The 24,435-nt window shown below is 42.8% G+C and overlaps 1 protein-coding gene across 18 annotated transcripts in view; it reads left to right on the top strand.

The window, feature by feature from the left end:
- Positions 1–24,435, top strand: part of RGS6 (regulator of G protein signaling 6) — a 640,138-nt gene that overhangs the window by 417,872 nt on the left and 197,831 nt on the right. For all 18 annotated transcript variants that reach the window (XM_055288922.2, XM_055288930.2, XM_055288927.2 and 15 more), the window contains exon 3: positions 17,909–18,008. In XM_055288922.2, the coding sequence (XP_055144897.1) occupies positions 17,909–18,008 (100 nt within the window). The remainder of the gene's footprint in view (positions 1–17,908; positions 18,009–24,435) is intronic.

The following is a 24,435-nucleotide window of genomic DNA, read 5'->3' as shown; positions in this document are numbered from 1 at the left end:
CCCACATGCTTCTACCTGCTGCACACACCCTTTCTACCTGCAGCCTCTGATATGGTTTGGCTATGTCCACACCCAAATCTCATCTTGAATTGTACCTCCTATAATTCCCTTGTGTCATGAAAGGGACCCAGTGGGAGGTAATTGAATCATGAGGGGGTAGGTATTTCCTGTACTGTTCTCATGATAGTGAGTAAGTCTTAGGAGGTCTGATGGTTTTATAAAGGGGAGTTCTTCTGCGCAAGCTCTCTCTTGCCTGCTGCCGTGTGACTTTGCTCCTTATTCGCCTTCTGCCATGATTGTGAGGCCTCCCCAGCCATATGGAACTGTGAGTCAATTAAATGTCTTTCTTTTGTAAATTATCCAGTCTCAGGTATGTCTTTCTTAGCAGCGTGAGAACAGACAAGTACAGGCCCTCCCCTAGGCTTTCCCTCCTTAGAGTTCATGTTGCAGACCACCCTTCCTTCCTCCTCCGCTTCTGACTGCCCCCAACCCTGTTTGTCCAGGGTGCTCCTGTTTTCTGGGTTCCCTGATGAGAGTTAGCTCCTCTTAGGGACTAATTCATCCGAGGGAGGACTAGATTAATAGACTACCAAGTCCCCTTTCCAAACTGACTTGCATTTTAAGATGGAAAAGTGACTCCCAGGGACAGGGCATTGGCTCAACAGGTGCTTCTGCAGCTTGGCCATGACAGAGCCTGTCTCTACACAGAAAGGGCCAAGGGCTGCAGTCTTTGCTTGGAGCTGCGTTCGTAGAACAAGCACACTGTTTTTAATATGGTTTATGGTTTTGTTTAAATCAGGAGTGTCGAATCTTTTGTATTCCCTGGGCCACACTGGAAGAAGAATTGTCTTGGGCCACACATAAAATATACTAACACTAATGACAGCTGATGAGCTTAATGTTTCAAGAATGTTTACAAACTTGTATTGGGCCACTGGCTGGACAAGCTTGGTTTAAATTGATAAGATATTTGGGAAGAAGATCTAATCACTGTCCTGCCAACCTCTACCCTGCTGCTAAAATGCTTTCATAGGATCTAGGTCATTGGCTTTGATAATCACCACAGCTTGTGGATGTCCTCCCAAGTCTAGTGCCAGAAGGGAACTCGGTATTCCTCAGTGTGAACTGGAAGCAGATGAAGGAACTCCACCTCTCACTCAGGTCACTATGTTTCTGTTAATGCATCCTGAGATCAAATTCACCCTTTTCTTTTGCTGCCGTATTATATTATAATTTTTCAGTTGACTCAATTGCAAAGTATCTTCTATCTGGGCTACTGAATCACTTATCTCTCAAATTGTGTGTTGTTCTAAGTATCTATCTATGCCATAAGTATAAGGGTTTACATGTATTCCTTACTTTATGTCATCTTAAAACAAATGAAAGACCACTCTAGTCATGACACTTCTCACTCCTGATTCTAGAAAACAGTGTCTTTCTTGACCCTCCTAGTTTTAAATCTGGACTATGAATCTGGCATTCATTCTTATCCCCTAACATTAGACAGAGTATTGGCTTTCGGAAAGCCAAGCTGTGAAGTACTATATGCTGTGTGGCTTACTGGGGATCAGGCAATATGCGAGAAGTCAGATTAGTCAGTTTGGCTCATGGAAAGCTGTCTAATTTGGAAATAATTAGGTATCATCTCCTGAGAGAGAGAGAGAGAGTGTGTGTGTGTTTGTGTAGGGAGAGGCAGTGGGGAAGGGGAAGAGAGAGAGGACAGAAAGGGAAGATGAGAGGAGATAGTTTTCATTACATGTTAGGCAGAAAGAGTTGGAAAAAAATAATTTCTATGATCTGCAAAGTCATTTCAGAAGTATATTAGCTTGCTAGGGCTGCCATAATTAGGTATCACAAAGTGGGTGGGCTAAATAACAGACACTTATTAACTACAGTTCTGGAGACCAGAAGTCTAAGATCAAGACAGGGTTGGTTCCCTCCCAGGGCTACAAGGAAAGGATCTGCTCCCGACCTCTCTCCCTGGCCTGTAGATGACTTTGCCCCCTGTGTTTCTTCACAGTGTCTTCCCTCTGTGTGTGTCTGTCTGTGTTTAAATTTCCCCTTTTTATAAGGACATCAGTCATTTTGGATTAAGATCCACACTAACAACCTCATTTTAACTCGATTACCTCTGTAAAGGCCCTATTTCCAAATGAGATCACCTTCTGAGGTACTGGAAATTAGGACTTCAATGTCTAGATTTGGGGTGGGGCACAACTCAATCCATAACAAGGGGATTCCCAAAGAGTTGTCATAGGAATATCACCCATCAGGCAAAGCTCCTGGAAGCAGGTGGAGCCACCATTAGGAAAGTTGCCCATGAGACCATGGTGCTTCTGATGTGGCTCAGCTCTGGAACTGACTCCTACCCCCGTCACCCATTTCAACCTCTTTAACCCCCACCACCTAACCAACACCCCCTCCCCTGTAAAAGCCTTTCTTCTTAGGTCGGGGGTAAACTTTCCACCTTATTATGGTCCGTATTTCCAATGCAGTGGTTTCTCAGATCTGCATCCCTCCTCTCTACCTCCTGGTTCCCTGCAACTCCTTAACCCACAAGCAGAGGAAGGAGAAGAGAAGGACTCTGTTGTTTAGAGCAGAGGTGCTGGATGCTGTCTCTACTTACAACCTTGCCCTCTCTCGTTTCTCCTGATGACCAGGTAGGGTAGACAGCAACATCCCCATCCAAACATGAGCAGTGAGGTGACCTGGCCAGTTCGGTGAGTGGTAGGCAGCACAGCCCCAGGCAATCTCCCTCCTAAATGGGGCTGGGCCCAGAGGTTTTCCTAGGCCCTGCCTGACTATGCTGCAGGCTCCATCTCACACTTGCTCACCCTCCTGTTGCAGAAGAGCTACAGGAAGACAAGCTACAAAAACCTTTTAATCTGTATGATTAACAGAAGTAATTGGCAGATGACCCTGCCGCTCTCCCAAGGGGAATGAGGGGTTTATTTTCAGATGCTGGTATTTATCCCACTGAATTTCATTGTGCAGCCTACAGTCCATCAAATGCTGCCCAGAGTCACCTGGGGTTCCTTCTTAGATTAAAATCAGAATCAGATAGGTACATGCTTTATCAAATCTCATTTTCTTGGGGATGAAAAATAAGTTTCTCTTTCAGTCTGTGATTTCAGGAACAGGAAGCAAAGAATTTGGAAGTTTAAAAACACCTTTGCCTGAGCCTGCATAGCTTATTTTTTCTCCAGGCAGATGTGGGCCTCCCCTTGACAAGGTGCTACCTGTAGGCAGGAAAGTCCTGCTGCTTGTCCTGCCATGTAATGGAACTTGGGACATGAGGTGGATAAAGATAAGGCTGCTCTGAGAAACTGTATTAGTTTTCACAATGCTAATAAAGACATATCCAAGACTGGGTAATTTATAAAGAAAAAGAGGTTTAACGGACTCAGTTCCATGTGGTTGGGGAGGCCTCACAATCATGGCAGAAGGCAAAAGGCACGTCTTACATGGTGGCAGGCAAGAGAGAATGAGAGCCAAGAGAGTGAGAGCCAAGCAAAAGGGGAAACACCTTTAAAATAATCAGATCTCGTGAGACTTATTCACTACCATGAGAACATTATGGGGGAAACCACCCCCACGATTCAATTATCTCTCCACTAGGTCCTCCCATAACATGTGGGAATTAAGGGAGATACAATTCAAGATAAGATTTGGATGGGGACACAGCCAAACCATATCAGAAGCACAGAATTAGTACAGAGTTGGTTAATGATATAATCATTTTCTACATAGTTGGAAACCTATACAAACTGGGGCTTGTTATGTGAGAAGTGACTTTGGTGATACCTGCTTGGAAAGCATGGGTCTCCAATCCCAGCTGCTATCCTCTCGGGCTTTGTCAGGGAGCTGCACAAAAGAAGGTCCAATCACATGCTTCTGAAGGGAGCTGTAGAAGCTTCAGTGGTTATTCATTTGCTACAGATAGAAGAAGTTAAAATCAATTGTGAAGGAAAGGGAAATGAACATTATTGAGGAGTGAGTAACTATGTGGCAGGCACTGCCCTGAGAGATTTTGCCTGCATGCTCACTTAAATTTTAGAAATAGGACTAGCTTTAAAAAAATAAAAAATAAATTTGAGAAATAAACTATTATCCTTTAGAATTGATAAAAAGTAGTTCATGGATATTAGAGATATTTTGGTAAATATCACTGTAAAGCATAAAGAAAAGAATAAAAACTACCCATTTGCTATGATCAGAATGTTATGTCCCACCAAAATTCATGTGTTGAAACCCCCAGCCCCCAAGGTGATAATGTTAAGGGGTGGGGCCCTTGGAGGTGATTAGGTCATTAGTGTTCTACCTCCATGAATGAGATTAAGGAAGACTGTTTGGTTCTGCTGGCTTATCAGGACACATGGAAAGTGCCATTTATGAAAGCAGAACAAGCCCTCACCAGACACCAAATCTGTCGGTGACTTGGTCTTGGACTTTCCAGCCTCCTGAACTGTGAGTAATGAATTTCTATTGTTTATAAGTTACACAGGCAAAGATATTTTGCTATAGTAGTCCAAAAGAACTAACGAACTAAAATGCCATTGTACCTTAGCCCGTTCCATTGAATTCTTTGGTGACTGGATTGAAGAGCTGGGCAGTGGAAAGACTAGCCAATTTAGAAAGACTAGGGGGTACCTGGTCATGCTTCCTTCTGTGTAAAGAGTGGGAAGTGGGGCAATGCAGAGGCCATTTTATGGTGCAGGAACACCATGAGGGGAAGGACTCCAAGTCTTCAGATGAGATGATGGTGTCTGGGCAGTCAGTTACAGAGCAGGAACAGCACTCTGGTGTCACTTGGAAAGGCACTCCTGAAAGCAGCAGAGCCTGAGCTAGTGTGTTCGGAGGCAGCATTAAAAATCAGCAGGAAAGGCATGATACGTGAAACCAAAAAAGGGATCTTTGCTGCTGGGTCTCAGGCAACACAAGGAAGGGGGTTGTCCTGGAACCCCCTGTGAGGTTCTAGGACCTCAGGTGCTGTTGGGATCAGGCAGGAATTTCCTAAAGTCAGCCTTGTGGTTGCACCTCCTTCTATGTGGCCCTCCTGGGGACTGTTCTTCTTTTTTAGACTCATTTAAAATCCTCAAGGGGCCCCTCTGCTGTAAGAAAGCACCAAGGGAAGGGCCCTGCCTGTCCAGTTTCCCAGCACCTAGCATGCAGTGAGTGCTCAAATATAATTTATATTTGGAATGAGTGATGATTCTCCTCTGCTTCCCCTTTGGGACTGACCTTGATGCTCATTTCTACCTGATTTTGCTTATAAATTGCGAGGAGCGTTCTCTACACTACAATTCATCTCAGTGTCCCTTCCCAACTGGTGGCTCTCATATGCTCACTGGAGCAGTTTGGGACATCAAACATGAAGAATGACATAGTGAAAGAAGAAAACGCCTGGGGAAGAGAATGGCACTATCTGGAGCAGGGAGCCTGCCATCTAAGGAAATGGTAAAAAGAAGGAGGCTCCTTAGGGCAGGTTTCAAGGGGCCAGAGGCAGCCCCAAATGCATAGAATGACAGCCAGGTGCTCAGGAGGGGCAGCAGAAGCAGCCCTCAGGAGGAAGGGTAGTGGTCATCATGCAAGGCAGACAAGGGCCCTAGGGTGCAGGCAGGCTGGGAAGATCTCCAGAGAATGAGGTGGGCCATCTGGGGGCACCACTTTGACCTGTAGACAAGGTGAAGGGAGAGGGGAGGGTCTGGTGATGACAGCCTCAGATGCAGACTCTTTAAGCCTTCTCAAGGCTTTCCAGTTTTTGCAGCTGCTGAGGAAACTTCATTCTCACCCTTCTTGTTCCATCTGAAATGCACTTCTCTCCAGAGCTCTGGGAGACTGTGAAAGGCTCTCTCATTGCCCTGAAATATTTTTTTAAGGAATGAGTATGATCTTTTCTATTCTCTACTTCTGTCCCATGCAGACCAGATGTAGAGGACCAGGGGTGCTTCAGAGATGAGAACTGTCTCTTCCCTCAAGAAAGTTATGTTCCAGAGGGAAAGAAGCAGAACTTCAGTATCACAGAAAATGAAATTGGTCCTAAGTAGGGGTATGCGGCTCTTGTGATTGGAGCAGAGGGAGAAAGACTTGATTCAGGTTCTTGCCTCACAGCCTTGGAATGGGAAAAGGGAATTAAATATATAGAACATGGGTATTAGTTCATTCTCGCACTACTATAAAGACATACCTGAGAATGTGTAATTTATAAAGAAAAGAGGTTTAATTGACTCGCAGTTCCACAGGCTGTACAGGAAGCATGGCTGGGGAAGCCTCAGGAAACTTACAGTCATAGTGGAAGGCAAAGAGGATGAAGTCATGTCTTACATGTCTGCAGAAGGAGGAAAAGAGCACAAAGATGGAAGTGCTACACACTTTTAAACAACCAGATTTCGTGAAAACTCACTCACTTTCATGAGAACAGCAAAGGGGAGGTCTGCCTTCACGATTCACTCGCCTCCCACCAGGCCCCTCCTCCAACACTGGGGATTACAATTCAACATGAAATCTGGGTGGGGACACAGGGCCAAACCATAATATGTATAATACATATAAACCATATATTTATGCGTATATTTATGTATATTATACATAACCATATTTATGTATATTATATACATATATTTATGTATAATACATAAAACCATAATAACATGTATGATACATATGGCAGGTACTGGAATATCAAGTTTCCTGGAGGAAGTAGCTTTTGAGCAGGGCCTAGAAGCATGCCAAGGATTTGGATGTGTTTGTTGTGGGTGGATGAAGTCCATGACCAGCAAGCAGCCTCAGGAGAGTTTCGCAGATAAGTGTGTGCAGAAGCAAAACGGGCTGGGAGGAGTGGTGGTGCTGGAAAGGTGGTGGATGCCGAATGATGAAGGACCTTGAATTCCGTAGTAGGGAACTTGGCATTTATTTTGTAGCTGTAGGAAGCCGTAGCAGTTTTTCACCAAAGAGATAATTTACATCAATTATTCCAAGCCCTCAGATTCACTCCAGTTGCTAGTTCAGTTGTTTGGTTCAAGGAAGGGTCAGAAAGGAAATGAACCAGAAAGGACGAGTGATCCTAGAGTCCAGGGTGTCCTTGGGGTCAGAGGGAGGACAAAGCCATATGTTCTCTGCTCTTTTCCGGGAGGAAGAAGTTGTAGTAATATTGCAGGACACTGGATGGACCTGTTTTTCTTTGGAAACAAGGTTATTGACCTTTCTGCGGCAGCAAGAGAAAAATGATATATATGTTGGAACTTGAATATTTTTGTAGAAACTTAATATTAAAGGCCTTATGTTCAAATGTGCAGTATTTCACAGTGCTGGTTGAATTATTTGGGCTAGGTTGCCACATGGTATTCCATGTACAATTCTCCTTGGTAGGCTGGGTTAAAAAATGTGGCTAGGTAAAATGTGAGATGAGAAATAAAAAAGGATCTTTGTTTTTTCATGCTTGTGGTACTGAAATAGGCTACTGTGACCCAATTAAGAAGCTCCCAGAGGCCAGGTGTGGTGGCTTATGCCTGTAATCCCAGCAATTTGGGAGGCTGAGGCAGGCAGATCACTTGAGGTCAGGAGTTTGAGACCAGCCTGGCCAACATGGTGAAACTCCGTATCTCCCAAAAATACAAAATTTAGTTGGGCATGGTGGCACACACCTGTAATCCCAGCTACTTGGAAAGCTATGGCAGGAGAATCGCTTGAACCCAGGAGGTTGCAGTGAGCCAAGATCAGGCCACTGCACTCCAGCCTGGGTGACAAAGTGAGACTGAGACTCTGTCTTAAAAAAAAAAAAAAATTATCCAGGTGTGGTGGTGGATGCCTGTAATCCCAGCTACTTGGGATGCTGAGGTGGGAGAATTGCTTGTACTTGGTAGGTGAAAGTTGCAGTGAGCTGAGGTCAGGCCACTGCATTCCAGCCTGGGCAACAGAGGCTTTGTCTCAAAAAAAAAAAAAAAAAAAAAAAAAAAAGTTCCCAGAAATAACCTCTAAGCCACCCATCTAATTGGTCCCAGAGAGATCAAAAAATGCAGCATTGAAAATGGCATGGAGGCAATGACTTAGCGTTTATATACAGTCATCTTCCCTGTCATCATCCCTGACATCTTCCCCAAGTGGGCTGCCACAGGTCCTAGGTGATGATTGCTTTGGCCCTGAAGCTGTTCAGAGGGACCAAGAGCTGCAGAGTTTGGGGAAATCCACCCCCTGCTTGCCCAGAAGGAGAAGATGCATACTAATCTGTTTGGAAACAATGCGGAATACTGATTAGCCAAATATTTGCTGGTGGGTGGGGATCACTGTGTGTATTCGTTTTCTATTGCTGCAATAACAAATTACCAAACACTTAATGGTTTAGAACAACACAAATCCATTATCTTATAGTTCTGAAGGTCAGGAATCTGAAAAGATCTCACTGGGCTAAAATCAAGGTGCTAGCAGGATTGTGTTTCCTTCTGGAGGCTCTAAGGGATAATCTGTTTTCTTGCCTTTTCCGGCTTCCAGGAGCCGCCTGCATTCCTTGGCTTGTGGCCTCTTCCTCTATCTTCAAAATCAGTAAAGTCCCATCTATCTGACCCCTTTTCCATCATCACATCTGTCTCTAACCAACTATAGCTGGGAAAGGTCTTCTGCTTTCCAGGACTCATGTGATTCACTGAGCATACCTGGATAACCAGGGTCATCTCCCATCTTAAGATCCTTAGCCTTAATCACATCTACAAAGTCCCTTTTGCCATATGAAGTCACATATTCACAGATTCCAGGGATTAGGACATGGATCTCTTTTGGGGGAACATTTTTCTGCCTTCTATAGTGTGTATTAAACTTTGATGCTTATGGCATGGCCCCGTTTTCTGTATCTTCTTCCACTCAGCTAAAGCCTTAGGTGAGCTGGGGCCTCCCTGGCAGCTGCCCTGGCCAGCTGATGTGGGGATCCATGGAGCCAGCTCTGGTTCATGCCAATAATCTCATTTATCCAACAGTCTCACTTGGCCTTGAACAATTTACCCTTCCCAAATATCAGCATGTTTTTCTGTAAAGGAGGGATGGTTTCCAACAAGAAGAGGTTGACACACTCAAATTCAGGTAATGTGAGGAGATTAGAATAAAAGGATTTTAGGTCTTCTGCAGTTGCTAGAATATTTCATTGGCTAGTATCTATTGTCCTCATCTGCACTGTTGCTGGCCATCTGCAGTCAGAGATTCCTCAGTCCAGGGCCTAACCAAAAGGACTTGCTCCACTTACATTGCAAAGCAAACAACAGATTCTTAAACAAGAAAGATGATGCCTTCTGAGACTTGGCTATTCCAGCCAAGCTCAGGGGAAAGACATTTTCCCTAAAGTATCAACAAGCCATTTGATCTCAGACTTAGAAGGTCATTCTTGTCTGCTTTTCTCTCCCATTAAATGAAAGAAAATGAAATGTTTTCCATAAGAGTAATTTATGAAACACTCCATATGGCAATATTAAAACTGTAAAAGTAAGCCTCCAGGGGACAAAACAAATAATGCGGCGTCATCCGTCTGCCCTGGTACTGTCCCTGGGTAATGTCAGGCAGAGTACATTGGGGAACTGGCTCCCCACTCAAATGGTACTTGGATGCCTTTGGAGCTTTTCCTTGAACATTGTTGCTAGGGTTCATGAAATCTTCAGATTTTTGTTATGGAACCCATTCCCAAAGCAAAATGATCTTAAGTGTAAATACTAAATTTACTGTAAATTGCAGACATCACTACCTCCAAGACCCTTTTAATATATTGAGTCCCACTGAATGCTGGAATCCAAGATAAAGTTCTTTAAGAATATAGCACTCATGTCATTCATTCATTCATTCATTCATTGATATAGTCATTCAAGAAATATTTACTGAGTACCTATTAGATTCAGTGGCGAGCAAACCACTCTAACGGGTGATACAAATGCAAATTAGAGTGATCGTTGATGTGGAGAAAATATAGAGGGTTTAATAAGAGCTTATAACAGGTTAAGCACTGGGACACCCTGGACAGATTTTAGGTAGGGGAGTTAAATGATCATATTTTCCCTTTTAAGAGTATCATATAGGCTGCAGTGTGGAAACAGATCAGAGAGGCTTCAGGGCCTGCCCAACCATCCTTTATGAGTGTTCTTTAACGCAAGGTCTCATGGCAGACAGTGTTACATGGTTAACCCCATTTCCATTCTCCTCTTGCCCTGCTTCCATGTGGTATAGAGGCTGGAAAAGTTGAATACCTTCTTCCCCACCTCCTGTGCAGCTCAATGTAGTCATGTGACCCTGCTCTGGCCTGAGACTTGAGCAGTGATCTGTTGAGGTCTTCTGGGAAGGAATATGCTTTTCCTGATAAAAGGAATGAGTGCAGCTGTTGCCCCTCCCCCTCCTTCCCACCTTTCATAGAGAAGGGATGACTAGAGCTGGGCAGCCATCAGGCAACCACAAGGGAAAGACCAGGATGTTGGCGTTCGTAGAATAGAGCCTCTGCAGCAATGTCAGCACCACCCACATATGGACTGCTTGTTATGTGGAAAATATCAGCTCCCATCTTTGGAGGCTGGATTTTTTGTTGTGGTTACTTTCCATGAAAAGCATTCTAAACAGATACAGTGATTCAAACATAGGCTTAGCCGAAAACAAATTAATAGGCATTTTAATCATTGTCATAGTTAGCAGGTGGAATCCCCAAATTCCCCTTGTGCCATTGAAATTGCAGCCTTTGAATGGCATGATAAAAGAGGGAAGGAAAGAAGAAGGGAGCCGTGATGGTTTTCTTCCACGGGCCTATGGTGGCATCCCTCAGTGTTTCACTTCCAACCTCCTCGGAACCCATGCTTAGCTCTTCAGCCTCCAACACAGCCTTAACTGTAAGCCTAGATCCCTGAGTCACTCTGAAATGTATTAGTCCATGAGGAAGGAGAACAGATTCTGTCTTCTACCTGTTTTCATAACTGTAGAAATGAACACAGTGTGTGGCACTTGGTAGGTGCTCAGTGAATGTCCACGAAGCCAGTACGTACACACAAATACATGCAAAAGTTGAAAATAGCAATGCATTGTGTCTTTAAAAATAAAAAAGAGAAATAGCCTGATCTTTTGGAACACATATGGGGCAGAGCCTGCTCAATGAAGCATGCACATTTTGGATTAAGAAATATGATTATCATTTGTCAGCTCTGATTTCTGCCTCTGGGCTGATAAGATGGTGTCCGAGGAGTCATTTTCACTCCTTCACAGACACCAAAACAGAAGGGGTCTTTGCTGAAAGGTAGACTCTGACGTGACAGTCATTAGCAGCTAGAAACAGGCAACTGATTACAAAGTCAAGATGAAGCGCTTCAGTAAAAAGAACCTTCATGCTTGAGGCATACTCTTTGCTTCTTTGTCGAAGTTGTGGTAGATTTTAAAAAAAAAAAACACAATATAGTTTGCTGTACTTAAGTTTTTAACATCTCCACTGGGGAAAAATTGAAGGAGCTAAGTAAATTAGCTCATTGGATCATGAATTTATAGAAACAAATTTTTATATTTTTATATTTATTTTTAATATTTAAATAAATATTTTTAATATTGCCCTTTGTCGTTTCTGTTAGGAGTGTCACGGGTCAAAGCAGAGACAAGAGGCATGGGCTGATGGAGAAGGCTCAGTGTGAGGGCCTCTCCGGGTCATTTCTCTGTCTGGCTTCTGGTGCTATCTGCCCAACACAGTTTCTGAAAACATCAGAAACTCCCCAGTTTTGCCCAACATGCTTCCCCTACCTTGCACCTCTCAGTGCAGAGACATGTTCTGTGAGGATCCACCTGGTAAGACAGACAACGTGGAGAGGAAGAGCTCAGCGACCTGGCTTCCTGTCCTGCCCTTCCCTCGCAGACAGAGTTTTTTTTTGTTTTGTTTTGTTTTGTTTTGTTTTGTTTTGTTTAATTATACTTTAGGTTTTAGGGTACATGTGCACAATGTGCAGGTTTGTTACATACGTATCCATGTGCCATGTTGATTTCCTGTACCCATTAACTCGTCATTTAGCATTAGGTATATCTCCTAATGCTGTCCCTCCCCCCTCCCCCAACCCCACAACAGTCCCCGGAGTGTGATGTTCCCCTTCCTGTGTCCATGAGTTCTCATTGTTCAATTCCCACCTATGAGTGAGAACATGCGGTGTTTGGTTTTTTGTCCTTGCAATAGTTTACTGAGAATGATGTTTTCCAGCTTCATCCATGTCCCCACAAAGGACATAACTCATCATTTTTTATGGCTGCATAGTATTCCATGGTGTATATGTGCCACATTTTCTTAATCCAGTCTATCGTTGTTGGACATTTGGGTTGGTTCCAACTCTTTGCTATCGTGAATAGTGCCGCAATAAACATACGTGTGCATGTGTCTTTATAGCAGCATGATTTATAGTCCTTTGGGTATATACCCAGTCATGGGATGGCTGGGTCAAATGGTATTTCTAGTTTTACTTTGTGAAGTCTCCAGTTTCAGAATGAGAAACCTCAGTTTAGCAACCAGGCCTATCACTGTAGGGACGAGAAAAGTGGAGTTCAGATAGGTGAAGCAACTTGTCCCAGGTCAACACAGCACGTCAGAGAAGCCGAGGCCAGCCAGTCTCCTGGGTTCTCCCCCATGTTCTTCCTACTGCCCCTCTGTGGCTTCCATTTGTAGAGAGAGGATTGCTTCTTCTCACTCCTCTCGCACACTCTTGGGGCTATTTCAGTGAATTGTGTCTACCTTTTTATATTTCTCATTTAAAAGAAAACCCACTCTATGGCATAATGGTTTCCAGTGTCCTGCTGTTTGGAAGAATGTTTTACCTGCCTGTCAGTGCTGAGCTTTGAGCTCCTTGAAGAAGGACATTCCCGTGGTTGTGGCCCATCCAGGCAGAACCAGCCTAGCTGGCCAAGTGGTTTCTCTGCATCGTTTGGCTATCAGATAAGGGCCACCTGCTTATTGATTGGCACAGTGACGTTTAAGTCCAGACATCCTCCATAATGACACAGAACTTCATATTAAAGGATGTCAGGGAATTGATTTTGCTCTTCTTTAGGAACAAAAGGTGTCAGAAGTTAGAAGGAACTGAACAGTCAGGAAAACGTTGAGTCTCTATACCTTCCCATCACCCCATCCCTGACCGAGAAGCCATGATCGGCCAGTGGAAGATAAATCTAACCAATCCCGTGGGACAGAGGGAGAGAGCCCTGCACAGCAAGACAGCAGCAGTCATTGGGCAGAAATAAATCATGAGATGGTTGAGAATCTGATTATCTGGATCAACTTCTCTGCATCCTCCTCTGCCCTTTTAGGCCTGTGCTAAACTTTCCCTTCAATGCAAATGGTATTAGGTGCCTTGTGTCTGAAAAGGTTGTTGGCAGGCTTTGGTTGAGAACACAAAGATGAATCTTCGTTCCCTTGTCTATAAAATGGGGATATAATAATCTACCTCCTGTGAGAATTCAATAATTTTATAAGATAAAGCTCTTAGAGCAGTGCCTGGCCCAGAGTGGATACTCAACTAATGTTAACTAAGAAAATGAAAATGGAAACCCAGGAATAGTCTCTGCCTGCAAAACGTTTTGAATCTAAGGAGGGAGATGAGGCGCTGTGTATATATGCCTCTGTTCTGTATTTTTAATCAACTACTAAGGCCATAGAGAAGAAAGAGTTATCCCTTTTGTAAGGTAAAATAAATTTTACTCATTGGCCAGCAAGGAAGAAATGAATTGAAAATACTAGAGGCAGAAAGGTTCAGAGTTTGGAGACTACCAGGTGGCATTGAAACTAAAAGCTTTATTTGCCATGTTCAGCTCAAGATTTAATGAGTTGTATAGTGTAAGGGGCCAACTCCAGGCTCCGCTGGAACTCACCGTGGGATCCACAGCAAACAAAGCACTAACCTTGGCATATGGCGCTGTGAGAAGTAAGTTTCCTAGGATCAGCCAGGCTCTGGGCCACTCACTGGGTTCATGCCTCTGAACATTACCTTCCGGGAGCTGCCCCCATTGCTGAACCTAATACACTACTCAGAGAAGGCTTGTAATCAAGGTTTTCTAAAAGTCTGAGAAATAGAAGATGAACTTTAGATTTGATAAACAGGGCTGTACATTGGAGTCAGGTAGAGGTGAGTAGGAATCCTGGCCTTGCCACTTAACTAGCTGTTTGACCTTGGATAAATTGCTTAACCTTTCTGATCCTCAATTTCAATGTCTTTATTAAATAACTTTTATGACCGGGGAATCACTTAAATAGTTTATTTAAAATACTTAGGGCAGTATTGATCATGAAATAGATGTTCCAAAAATGCTTGTAATGATTTTGATCAGTTCCTGAGGGCCCACTTGTAATTTTCATTGGGTCTGTACTCTTGGGACTTCTCCAGAAACCACGACAAGGAATTTCAGAGAGTATTACCCGATATTGTAGTGGACTGTGCTCAAGAATCAAATACAACAATGTCAAAAATTTGTCTGACACAACAAAGGAATGGACTACCTGAAATAGTATATATAGTCCCTATGAGTTTTAAAATAGATGGTGGATGGTAATAAATTGAATGTCTGCGTTCTTAGAAAGGGTGATTCAGATACCCCAATTCTAAGATTCACTGACTCTGAATGTCAGGTATTTTTTGTGGCTTCAGAAATTTCTGATAAACGCATTTTTTCAGAGACTTGTTGTATCATAACTTTGCTGTAGAGCAAACCACTTCAAGCTTGGTGATCTATAAAAATAAACATTTATGGCCGGGCGCAGTGACTCATGCCTATAATCCCAGCACTTTGGGAGGCCAAGGCGGGTGGATCACAAGGTCAGGAGATCGAGACCATCCTGGCTAACATGGTGAAACCCTGTCTCTACTAAAAATACAAAAAATTAGCCAGGCGTGGTGGCAGGTGCCTGTAGTCCCAGCTACTCGGGAAGCTGAGGCAGGAGAATGGCATGAACCTGGGAGGTGGAGCTTGCAGTGAGCTGAGATCGCACCACTGCACTCCAGCCTGGGTGAAGAGTGAGACTCCGTCTCAAAAAATATATATAAAATAAAAAATAAATAAACATTTATTTCTTGCTCATGAGTCTATAGGCCAGCTGAGGTTTGGCTGATCTAGCAATGGGTTCAGTACCATTTGCTCCACATGTCTCTCATCTTCCTTGAAATAACAACTGTCTGAGGCATGTTCTTCTCATGGTAAGAGGGCAAGAGAAGAGAGTAACTGCAGCTATGCAGGTACATAGCAAGTCCCTGTTCATATCACATTCAATAACACCCCAGTAGCCAGGCAAATCCTATGGCCAAACCCGAAAGGGAAAATGTAGACACTGCTCACTAGGAGGCCAAGGCAAGGATTCAGGTGTATATTAATACCATGGGGGAGTCAGGAATTGGGGGGCAATAATTCCTTCTTCCACACCTGTGATGTTGCAGACTATTGCTGGAGTGTAGTCTCCTTTCTGTTAGTTGAGGGGATTCTTTTTTTGATCTAGCTGTAACCCCTGATGAGTGATGTATCTCTTAGTACATTGTGGGCCGACATAAGGAGATAGGACCTCTTTAGTAAATGAGCCTTCTAAGATTCAGTCATGGTGAAATAACTAAACTGAGTGGAGGAAAAAGAAGTCACAGAGCCAATCCTTCAAATCCAGCCCGCAGCAGCAGAGGTGTAAATCATTACTATCTAATGTCCACTCAGGGGTCTACCTGAATTGAATTGTTGGTTTCCTTCCAATTCTCAATGATTTTCTGGCCATTTTCATAGAAACCATCAAGGTAACTGATACTTCTGGTTTCAAATAATATGCTAGATCAAAAGCATAAATTACCTTGAAAATGTGACCAATTTTCTAGCTCTCCTTAGCTATCAATAAATAATACTCAAATTGCTCTAAATTGTTGGATTGAGTTTAGGAGACAAAGGCCAGCAGTATCTGAGATTATTAACATGAATTGGGATAAAACTCCCTCTTCAGTTTTCATCTAACAGAATGCAAGTCTTCAGAGAATGACTCTTTTTTCTAGCATAACACTCATCTACCTCCTGAAGGGCTGGGAGCTTAGAATTCTTTCTCACTCTCAGTACTTCTTAGAGAAACCCAGAAGAGTCCAGTGAGAATGGTTTCCCTGTTTGGCTGATTTTCTGGGAGGCAGAATGGCTCAGGGGTTAGATGCCATTCTGGGATCTATGGCTGGATTCAAACTTGGTTGCACACCTGGGTAGCTGTGTGACCCTGCGAAGGTTGCAAAGGTTGCTCAACCTCTGCAGTTGTCACTGATGTTGATCACGGATCTTTAGTTCCCCTTTCCTCCTGGCACCCAGAGGATCGAGTCCCTGGCTCCTTTGTGGTTGGGTGGTGCTATGTGACCAGTTCTGGCCAAGGATTGTGAGCAAACATGTTCTATGTAACTTCTGGATTACACAATTTAATACCCAGTGAGAGACTCTCCAGAATTCTCTCTTGTCCCCCCGGCACATTGACCAGCAACATGCAAGGTGATGTAACTCCAATGAGTAGAGTTACCTTGTTGACCTGCACTAGACATGTAGCATGAGAGAGAAATAACCTTTGTGCTAAGCCATTGACATTTGGGGGGTTATTTGCTGCCATAACTTAATCCACCCTACCATGATTGATGTACCTCACTAAATCTTTGTTTCTTTATATGAAAAAATGGAGATAATAGTAGAATCTGTTTCATCAAGTAATTATGAGGACTAAACAGAATAATGTATGTAATACTTAGAATAGTACCTAGCACGTAATAAATTTTTAATATATTTTGGCTATTTATGATGATGATAATGTTATGCCATGCCCTAACTTTGCCTCTAACAAGTTATCTGTTTCTATCAAACAAGTTATTAGTCATGTGTCTTCAAGAAAATCACTTATCATCAAGTTGCAATAGTGGTATGTTAGAATAAATGAGCTGTAAGACTAATTTCTAGCCTTATGATATGAGCCTCTATTAAGAACTCACTCAGAGACTCCATCCTGGTGTTTCAAAGATATTTCTATTGGTTAGGAAAATAAAACGCAATAATACTAAACATTATTTTCTCCCCTTCAGTTGCTCTCACTTACCCAAACAAAAAGATGTATCCTTATTACAGAATTCTTTCTGTATCCTATTCTGAAGATTTCTGCTCAGGAAATTACTCTGGCTCGTAAAATATTAGCTACAAATTGGTTTTCCGGTTTAGGCACCGACACCCTCATTAGTCCATCCCCATTCTCTGTTCTGTTTTCACCAGTAGGATGTCACAGTCCACTATGATCTTTTCTCCTGATAGCATGGTCTTATCAAAAGGAGAAGTTCCTGTCCTTGACTACCTCAGTCCAGGCTAAAATAGCTATCCACACACCACCACCCATGACCACTGAGACCTGTTTTCCAGCTTCTTCAGATCAGAGCTTTCCATGTCTTGTTTTTCTGTCATGTGACTCTAGATGTATCCTTCTCTAGTCCCAAACGTAGCCCTGTCTGCAATTCCCAATAGCAGCATGTTAATCTATGTTAATATATTATATTGAACCATAAGAAATTGCCTTTGTGGAAGGGGTGGGGGTTGAATATAGAAATTTCATATGGCTCAACCTGTATGTAAACCCAATTTGGAAAAGAAGGAGACTGTGATCACATACCTGTTAAATTACACGTTGGATCCCATCAAGAATCCTAATGTATTTCTTCCTCCATACCTTATTGAACTGGGATCTTGTTCCAGGACATGACTTATGCTCATGTAACCTTCAGACCTCCCTATACCCAGCACTTGGTAGATAGCAGATACTGATGCTGTATTTATTGACCAACTAGATGGGAGCTTTTTGTGATATCTGTTATTGACATCCATGTTTACACATCTGGGCTGTGTAAAAAGGTACCACTTATAATTACATTATGGGAGAAAATAACACTTCTTTAACCTCTTTCAGATTGAAGACATCATTACAAAGATGCAAGATGACAAGACAGGAGGTGTGCCCATCAGAACAGTCAAGAGCTTTCTCTCCAAAATCCCCAGTGTCGTCACAGGTAACACCCTCCTTGCAAGATGTTGGTAACAGTCAGAACTACCAAAGAGTTATAAGTCTAGATTGAGGCCTGAGGGGTGTCTGAAGATCTGTGAATAGTAAAAATGAAACATTCAGTGTGTTTCTTGACTCAGGTCCCATCCTAGTCTTAGTTTCTAGGAAGAAGCTACTTGTTGCCCATCATTAAGAATGACCTTACCATGACCAGCCCTTCAAGTGCATGTAGATTGAGGCCTCTGGGAATAAATAAACCCATTAATAAAGTGGCCCATCAGCAACTTTGCCTGTGGGATATACACAAGCACAGAAATATTAAAGAAATTAAGTTTAAACAGGTTTTTAAGAAAGTGTTATATTCAAATTCTACAAAATGCTTTTATTTTCAATTTTTTAACTCACTGTACTTGAACTCCTGAAAGAGAGATTTTAAAATATTTTTCTTCATTCCTGATATTGTGTTTTGTGTGCTCATCTTTCTTTTAAAATTTTTTATTGTGAAATATATTAAAACACATCGGTAGTTCAAAAATAATTAAACACATTACATGTACCTACCATCCTGCCTTATAAAGAATGTTATTATCAATATCTTAGAGCCCCCTTGGGTACCTACTGTATTGCATCCACTTCCCTAAACACTATCTGCTCGTATACTAATCAATTCATTGTTTTTCTTCATAGTTTTACTACCTAGGTATGTATTTTTTGCTATCCAAACAAGTAATCAAATAAATTAAGATAACATTTTAGATGATTCTCTTAATCTGCCTGTATGCTTTTCAAAATTCAGGAACCAAAGGACTTAGTTTTCACTATATACCTTTTAGAATGGCTAAAAATAAAAATATTGACAGTACCAAGTGGTGGTAAGGATGTGAAGCAACTGGAACTCTCACATATTGGTGATAGGAATGGAAAATTGTGCAGCTACTTTGGGAACTAGTTTGGCAGTTTCTTACACAGTTAAACAATGCTTACCATATGAACCAGCAATTCCACTCCTGGGTATTCACCCAAGAGCAATGAAAACTTGTGTTTATACAAAAACTTGTATGTAAGCGTTTATAGCAACTTTTTTTGAAGTATACTGAAGAATATAGCAACTTTATTCATCATCTCCAAAGACTGGAAACAACCCAAATGTCCTTCAGTGAACGGGTAAATGGATAAACAAACTGTAGTCTCTCCATACTCAGCAACAAAAGCCAGGGAACTGTTGATACTGGCAGCAACTTGGGTTAATCTCTAGGTCATTTATCTGAGTGAAAGAAGCAGTCTCAAAGGTTACATGCTATGTGGTTTCATGTATACAACATTCTGTACATCACAAAACCATAGTGATTAAGATTAATTCAGTGGTTTCCAGCAACTGGCAGTTGTGGGGCGAGTGTGACTACAAAGGACAGCAGGAGGGAGTTTTATGAGATGATGATGATGAACAGTTCTGTATACTGATTGTGGTGATGGTAACATGACTCTATATATAGGCCAAAATTCATGGAACAGGCCGGGTATGATGGCTCATGCCCGTAATCCCAGCACTTTAGGAGGCTGAGGCAGGGGGATCACTTGAGGTCAGGAGATTGAGACCATGGCCAACATGGCAAAACCCCATCTTTACTAAAAAATACAAAAATTAGCCAGGCTTAGTGGTGTGCGCCTGTAGTCCCAGCTGCTTGGGAGGCTGAGGCAGGAGAATCACTTGAACCTGGGAGGTAGAGGTTGCAGTGAGCCGAGATCATGCCACTGCACTCCAGCCTGGGCAACAGAGCGAGACTCTGTCTCAATAAAAACAACAACAACAACAACAGCAAATTTCATGGAACAGCACACACACTCAGAGTCAATATTACTGTATATTAACTTAAAAGATAAATAGACCCAGTTGAAGTAAGTATTCCAGCTCATTATCAAGATTGTCACTGTTTGAACTCAGGTACTGTCTTACTCAGCTCAGGCTGCTAGAACAAAGCACCCTACACTGGGTGGCTTATAAAGAACAGAAATTTATGTCTCACAGTTCTGGGGGCTGGAAGTCTGAGATCAGGTACCATCATAGGTTCTGGTAAGATCCCATTCCAGGTTGTAGACTGCTCACTTCTTGTTGTATCCTTGTTTGGTGGAAAGAAAGCTAGATAGGTGGCCGGGCACCATGACTCACGCCTATAATCCCAGCACTGTGGGAGGCTGAGGTGGGTGGATCACCTGAGGTCAGGAGTTTGAGAGCAGCCTGGCCAATGTGGCGAAACCCTGTCTCTACTAAAAATACAAAAAAATTAGCTGGGTGTGGTGGCATGCGCCTGTAGTCCTGGCTACTCAGGAGGCTGAGGCAGGAGAATCACTTGAACTGCGGAGGTTGCAGTGAGCAGAGGCCACGCCACTGCACTCCAGCATGGGCGACAGAGTGAGACTCTGTCTCAAAAAAAAAGTAAGCTAAATAGCTCTCTGGCCTCTCTGTAAAGGGTAATAATTCCATTTGTGAGGGGGTCTCCTTCATAAACTCCCCCAAAGGCCTCCTAATGCCATCACGTTGGGGACTAGATTTCAACATATGAATTTGGAGGCGACATATTCAGTCCAAAATAGAGCCCAGATAGATTTGGGTAATGAAGGATACTTGTTAGTGTTCTCTAATTTTAAAATTTATGTAAATGAAATTTTACTATATATATTATTCATGTATAATATATAGTATAATATAGACTACGTATGTAATTTTACTGTATTATTTTTCACATTCCTGGATTTTGTTCAATAATGTTTAAGATTTTTGTATCTATTTCACGGGCCACATTGATCTGTTGTTTTTCTTACCATTGTTGCTGGTTTGGGTATCAAATTTATGCTAGCCTCATAAATGAGCCATGAAGTATCTCTCTTTTGTTGATATCCTGCTTTTCTTTGAAAAATAATTGTCCCTTTAGTCCAAGTTTTAAGTATGTAATTTCAATTATTTTTTATTTCTAAAATTTCCTCTGGTTCTTTTATATTTTTAGACGGAGTCTTGCTCTTGTCACCCAAGCTGGAGTGCAGTGGCGTGATCTCAGCTCACTGAAACCTCCACCTCCTGGGTTCAAGCGATTCTCCTGTCTCAGCCTCCTGAGTAGCTGGGATTACAGGCGTCCGCCACCACACCTGGCTAATTTTTTGTATTTTTAGTAGAGACGGGGTTTCACCATGTTGCCCAGGCTGGTCTTGAACTCCTGACCTTAGGTGATCCACCTGCCTTGGCCTCCTAAAGTGCTCTGGTTCTTTTTACAATATGCTTGGTCATTCATTTTTTTAAATTTATTCGTTTAGATATTTATTGAGTGTTCACTATTTTCTAAGCATTCTTAAGGACCTGAGATTCAGAAGTAAATGAAACAGATAAAAAGTTCTACCCTCATGGAATTTATATTCTAGTAGAGGAGGAAATAAGTAAGGAAAACTTGCAGAATTGTAGGTAGTGATAAAGGCCAAGGAGAAAAATAAAATACACAAAAGGATGGGAAATGCTGGAGTGTTGCAACTTTGGAATAAGTGCTATAGAAAGAGCTCCTTGAGATGACATTTGATTAAAGATGGAAAGGAGATGAGGGATTGAATCATATGGATATTGAGGGAAAGAGCATTCCAGACAGCCAGAGCTCAGTGCCCAAGGCAGGAGAGTTCCTGGAACATCGAGGATCTGTGAGGAGGAGCCAGGGCAGCTATAGTAGAGTCAAGAAAATAAGGAGAGTGGGGATGAAGCCACGTGAGAATGGTGAGCTTGATCACTTAGCCTCTTATCACTGCAGGATTTTGCACATGGCCTGACATGCTCTGACTTAACTTTCAATGAGATCACTCTATTATATTCAGAATTCCCTGGGGGATTGAGGGTTTAGGTGCCAGATAGGAGGCTATTATTAAAATGGTGTCTCAGACTAGGTGATACGGTTTCACTCTGTGTTCCTACTCAAATCGCATCTCAAATTATAATCCCCACATGGCAAGGGAGGGACCTGGTGGTAGGTGATTAGATCATGAGGGAGGTTCCCCCATGCTGTTCTCATAATAGTGAGTGAGTTCTCACAAGATCTGATGGTTTAAAAGTGTGGCACTTCCCCTTGCTCTCTCTCTCTCCTGCCACCATGTAAGACATGCCTTGTTTGCCCTTTACCTTCTGCCAGGATTGTAAGTTTCCTGAGGCCTCCCCAGCCATGTAATTGACTGTGGGTCAATTAAGCTTCTTTCCTTTATAAATTATCCAGTCTCAGATCGTTCTTTATAACAGTGTGAAAATGGACTAATACACTAAGCTATCAGCACTGGAGATGTGTTAGGTAGTCAGATTCAGATTCGAGTCTGAAGGTAGATGATATGGTTTGGCTGAGTCCCCACCCAAATCTCATCTTGAACTGTATAATAGTTCCCATAATTCCCACATATGGAAGGGACCCAGTGGGAGGTAATTGAATCATGGGGGCAGTTACCTCTATGCTGTTCTCATGATAGTGAGTGAGTTCTAATAAGATCTGACGATTTCATACGGGGCTTTCCCCCTTCTTTGCTCTGCACTTCTCCTTGCTGCTTCCATGTGAAGACAATGTATTTGCTTCCCTTTCTGCCATGATTGTAAGTTTCCTCAGCCATGCTGAACTGTGAGTCAATTAAATATCTGTCCTTTATATATTACCCAATCTTGGGTATGTCTTTATTAGCAGCATGAGAATGGACTAATACAGTAAATTGTTACTAGGTAGTGGGGCACTGCTTAAAGATACTTGAAAATGTGGAAGCAGCCAGGTGAGGTGGCTCATGCCTGTAATCCCAGCACTTTGGGAGGCCATGGCAGGTGGATCATTTGAGGTCAGGAGTTCAAGACCAGCCTGGCCAACATGGTGAAACCCCGTCTCTACTAAAAGTACAAAAATTAGCTCAGTGGTAGTGGCATGCACCTGTAATCCCAGCTACTTGGGAGGCTGAGGCAGGAGAATGACTTGAGCCCAGGCAGCAGAGATTGTGGTGAGCTGAGATCACACCACTGCATTCCAGTCTATGAGACCCTGTCTCAGAAAAAAAAAAAAAAATATATATATATATATAGAAAATGTGGAAGTAACTTTGGAACATGGGTGACAGGCAGAGGTAGGAACAGTTTGAAGGGCTCAGAAGAAGATAAGAATATATGGGAAAGTTTGGAACTTCCTAGAGACTTGTTGAATGACTTTGACCAAAATACTGATAGTCGTATGGACAATAAAGTCCAGGCTGAGGTAGTCTCAGATGGAGATGAGAAACTTGTTAGGAACTGGAGCAAAGATAACCCTTGTTATGCTGTAGCAAAGTCTGGTATTTTGGCCCTGCCCTAGAGATTTGTGAAACTTTGAACTTGAAAGAGATGATTTAGGATATCTGGCAGAAAAACATTTGTAAGCACAAAGTGTTCAAGAGATGACATTTGACCTCTCTGGACATGAGAGCATAAAAGTTTGGATAATTTGCAGCCTGACAAACCAGTAGAAAAGAAAAACCCATTTTCTGGGGACAAATTCAAGCTGGCTGCAGAAATTTGCATAAGTAAGGAGGAACCAAATGTTAATTGCCAAGACAGTGGGGAAAATGTCTCCAGGGCATGTCACAGACCTTCAAGGCAGCCCCTCCCACCACAGGCCCAGAGGCCTAAGAGGAAAAAATGTTTTTTTCTTTCCTGTTAGGTCCAGGGCCTCACTGCCGTGTGCAGCCTAAGGGCTTAGTGCCCTGTGTGCCAGCTGCTCCAGCTATAGTTAAAAGGGGCCAAGGTACAGCTCAGGCCATGGCTTCAGAGGGTGCAAGCCTCCAGCCTTGGCAGCTTCCACATGGTGTTTGTCTTGTGGGTGTGCAGAAGACAAGAATTGAGGTTTAGGAACCTCCACCTAGATTTCAGAGGATGTGTAGAAACATCTGGATGTCCAGGCAGAGGTGTGCTGCAGGGGCAGAGCCCTCATGGAGAGCCTCTGCTAGGGCAGTGCAGACGGGAAATGTGGGGTTGGAGCCCCCACACAGAGTCCCCACTGGGGCACTGCCTAGAGGAGCTGTAAGAAGAGGGCCGCTGTCCTCCAGACCCCAGAATGGTAGGTCCACCCACAGCTTGCACTGTGCAACTGGAAAAGCTGCAGACACTCAACACCAGCTGTGAAAGCAGCCAGGAGGGAGGCTGTACCCTGCAAAGCTACAGGGTCAGAGCTGCCCAACATAGTGGGAGCCCACCTCTTGCATGAGCATAACGTGGATGTGAGACATGAAGTAAAAGGAGATTATTTCATAATGTTAAGGTTTAATTAGTGACCTGTTGGATTTCAGACTTGCGTGGGTCTTGTGGCCCCTTTGTTTTGGCCAATTTCTCCCATTTAGAACAGGTATATTTACCCAATGCCTGTACCCACATTGCATTTAGAAAGTAACAAGCTTACTTTTGATTTTAC

Source organism: Symphalangus syndactylus, chromosome 8 (genome assembly GCF_028878055.3).
Source record: "Symphalangus syndactylus isolate Jambi chromosome 8, NHGRI_mSymSyn1-v2.1_pri, whole genome shotgun sequence".
NCBI classification, from domain to species: Eukaryota; Metazoa; Chordata; class Mammalia; order Primates; family Hylobatidae; genus Symphalangus; species Symphalangus syndactylus.
Note: the sequence above shows the minus strand (reverse complement) of the source record. Positions and strands in the feature narration are given on the sequence as shown.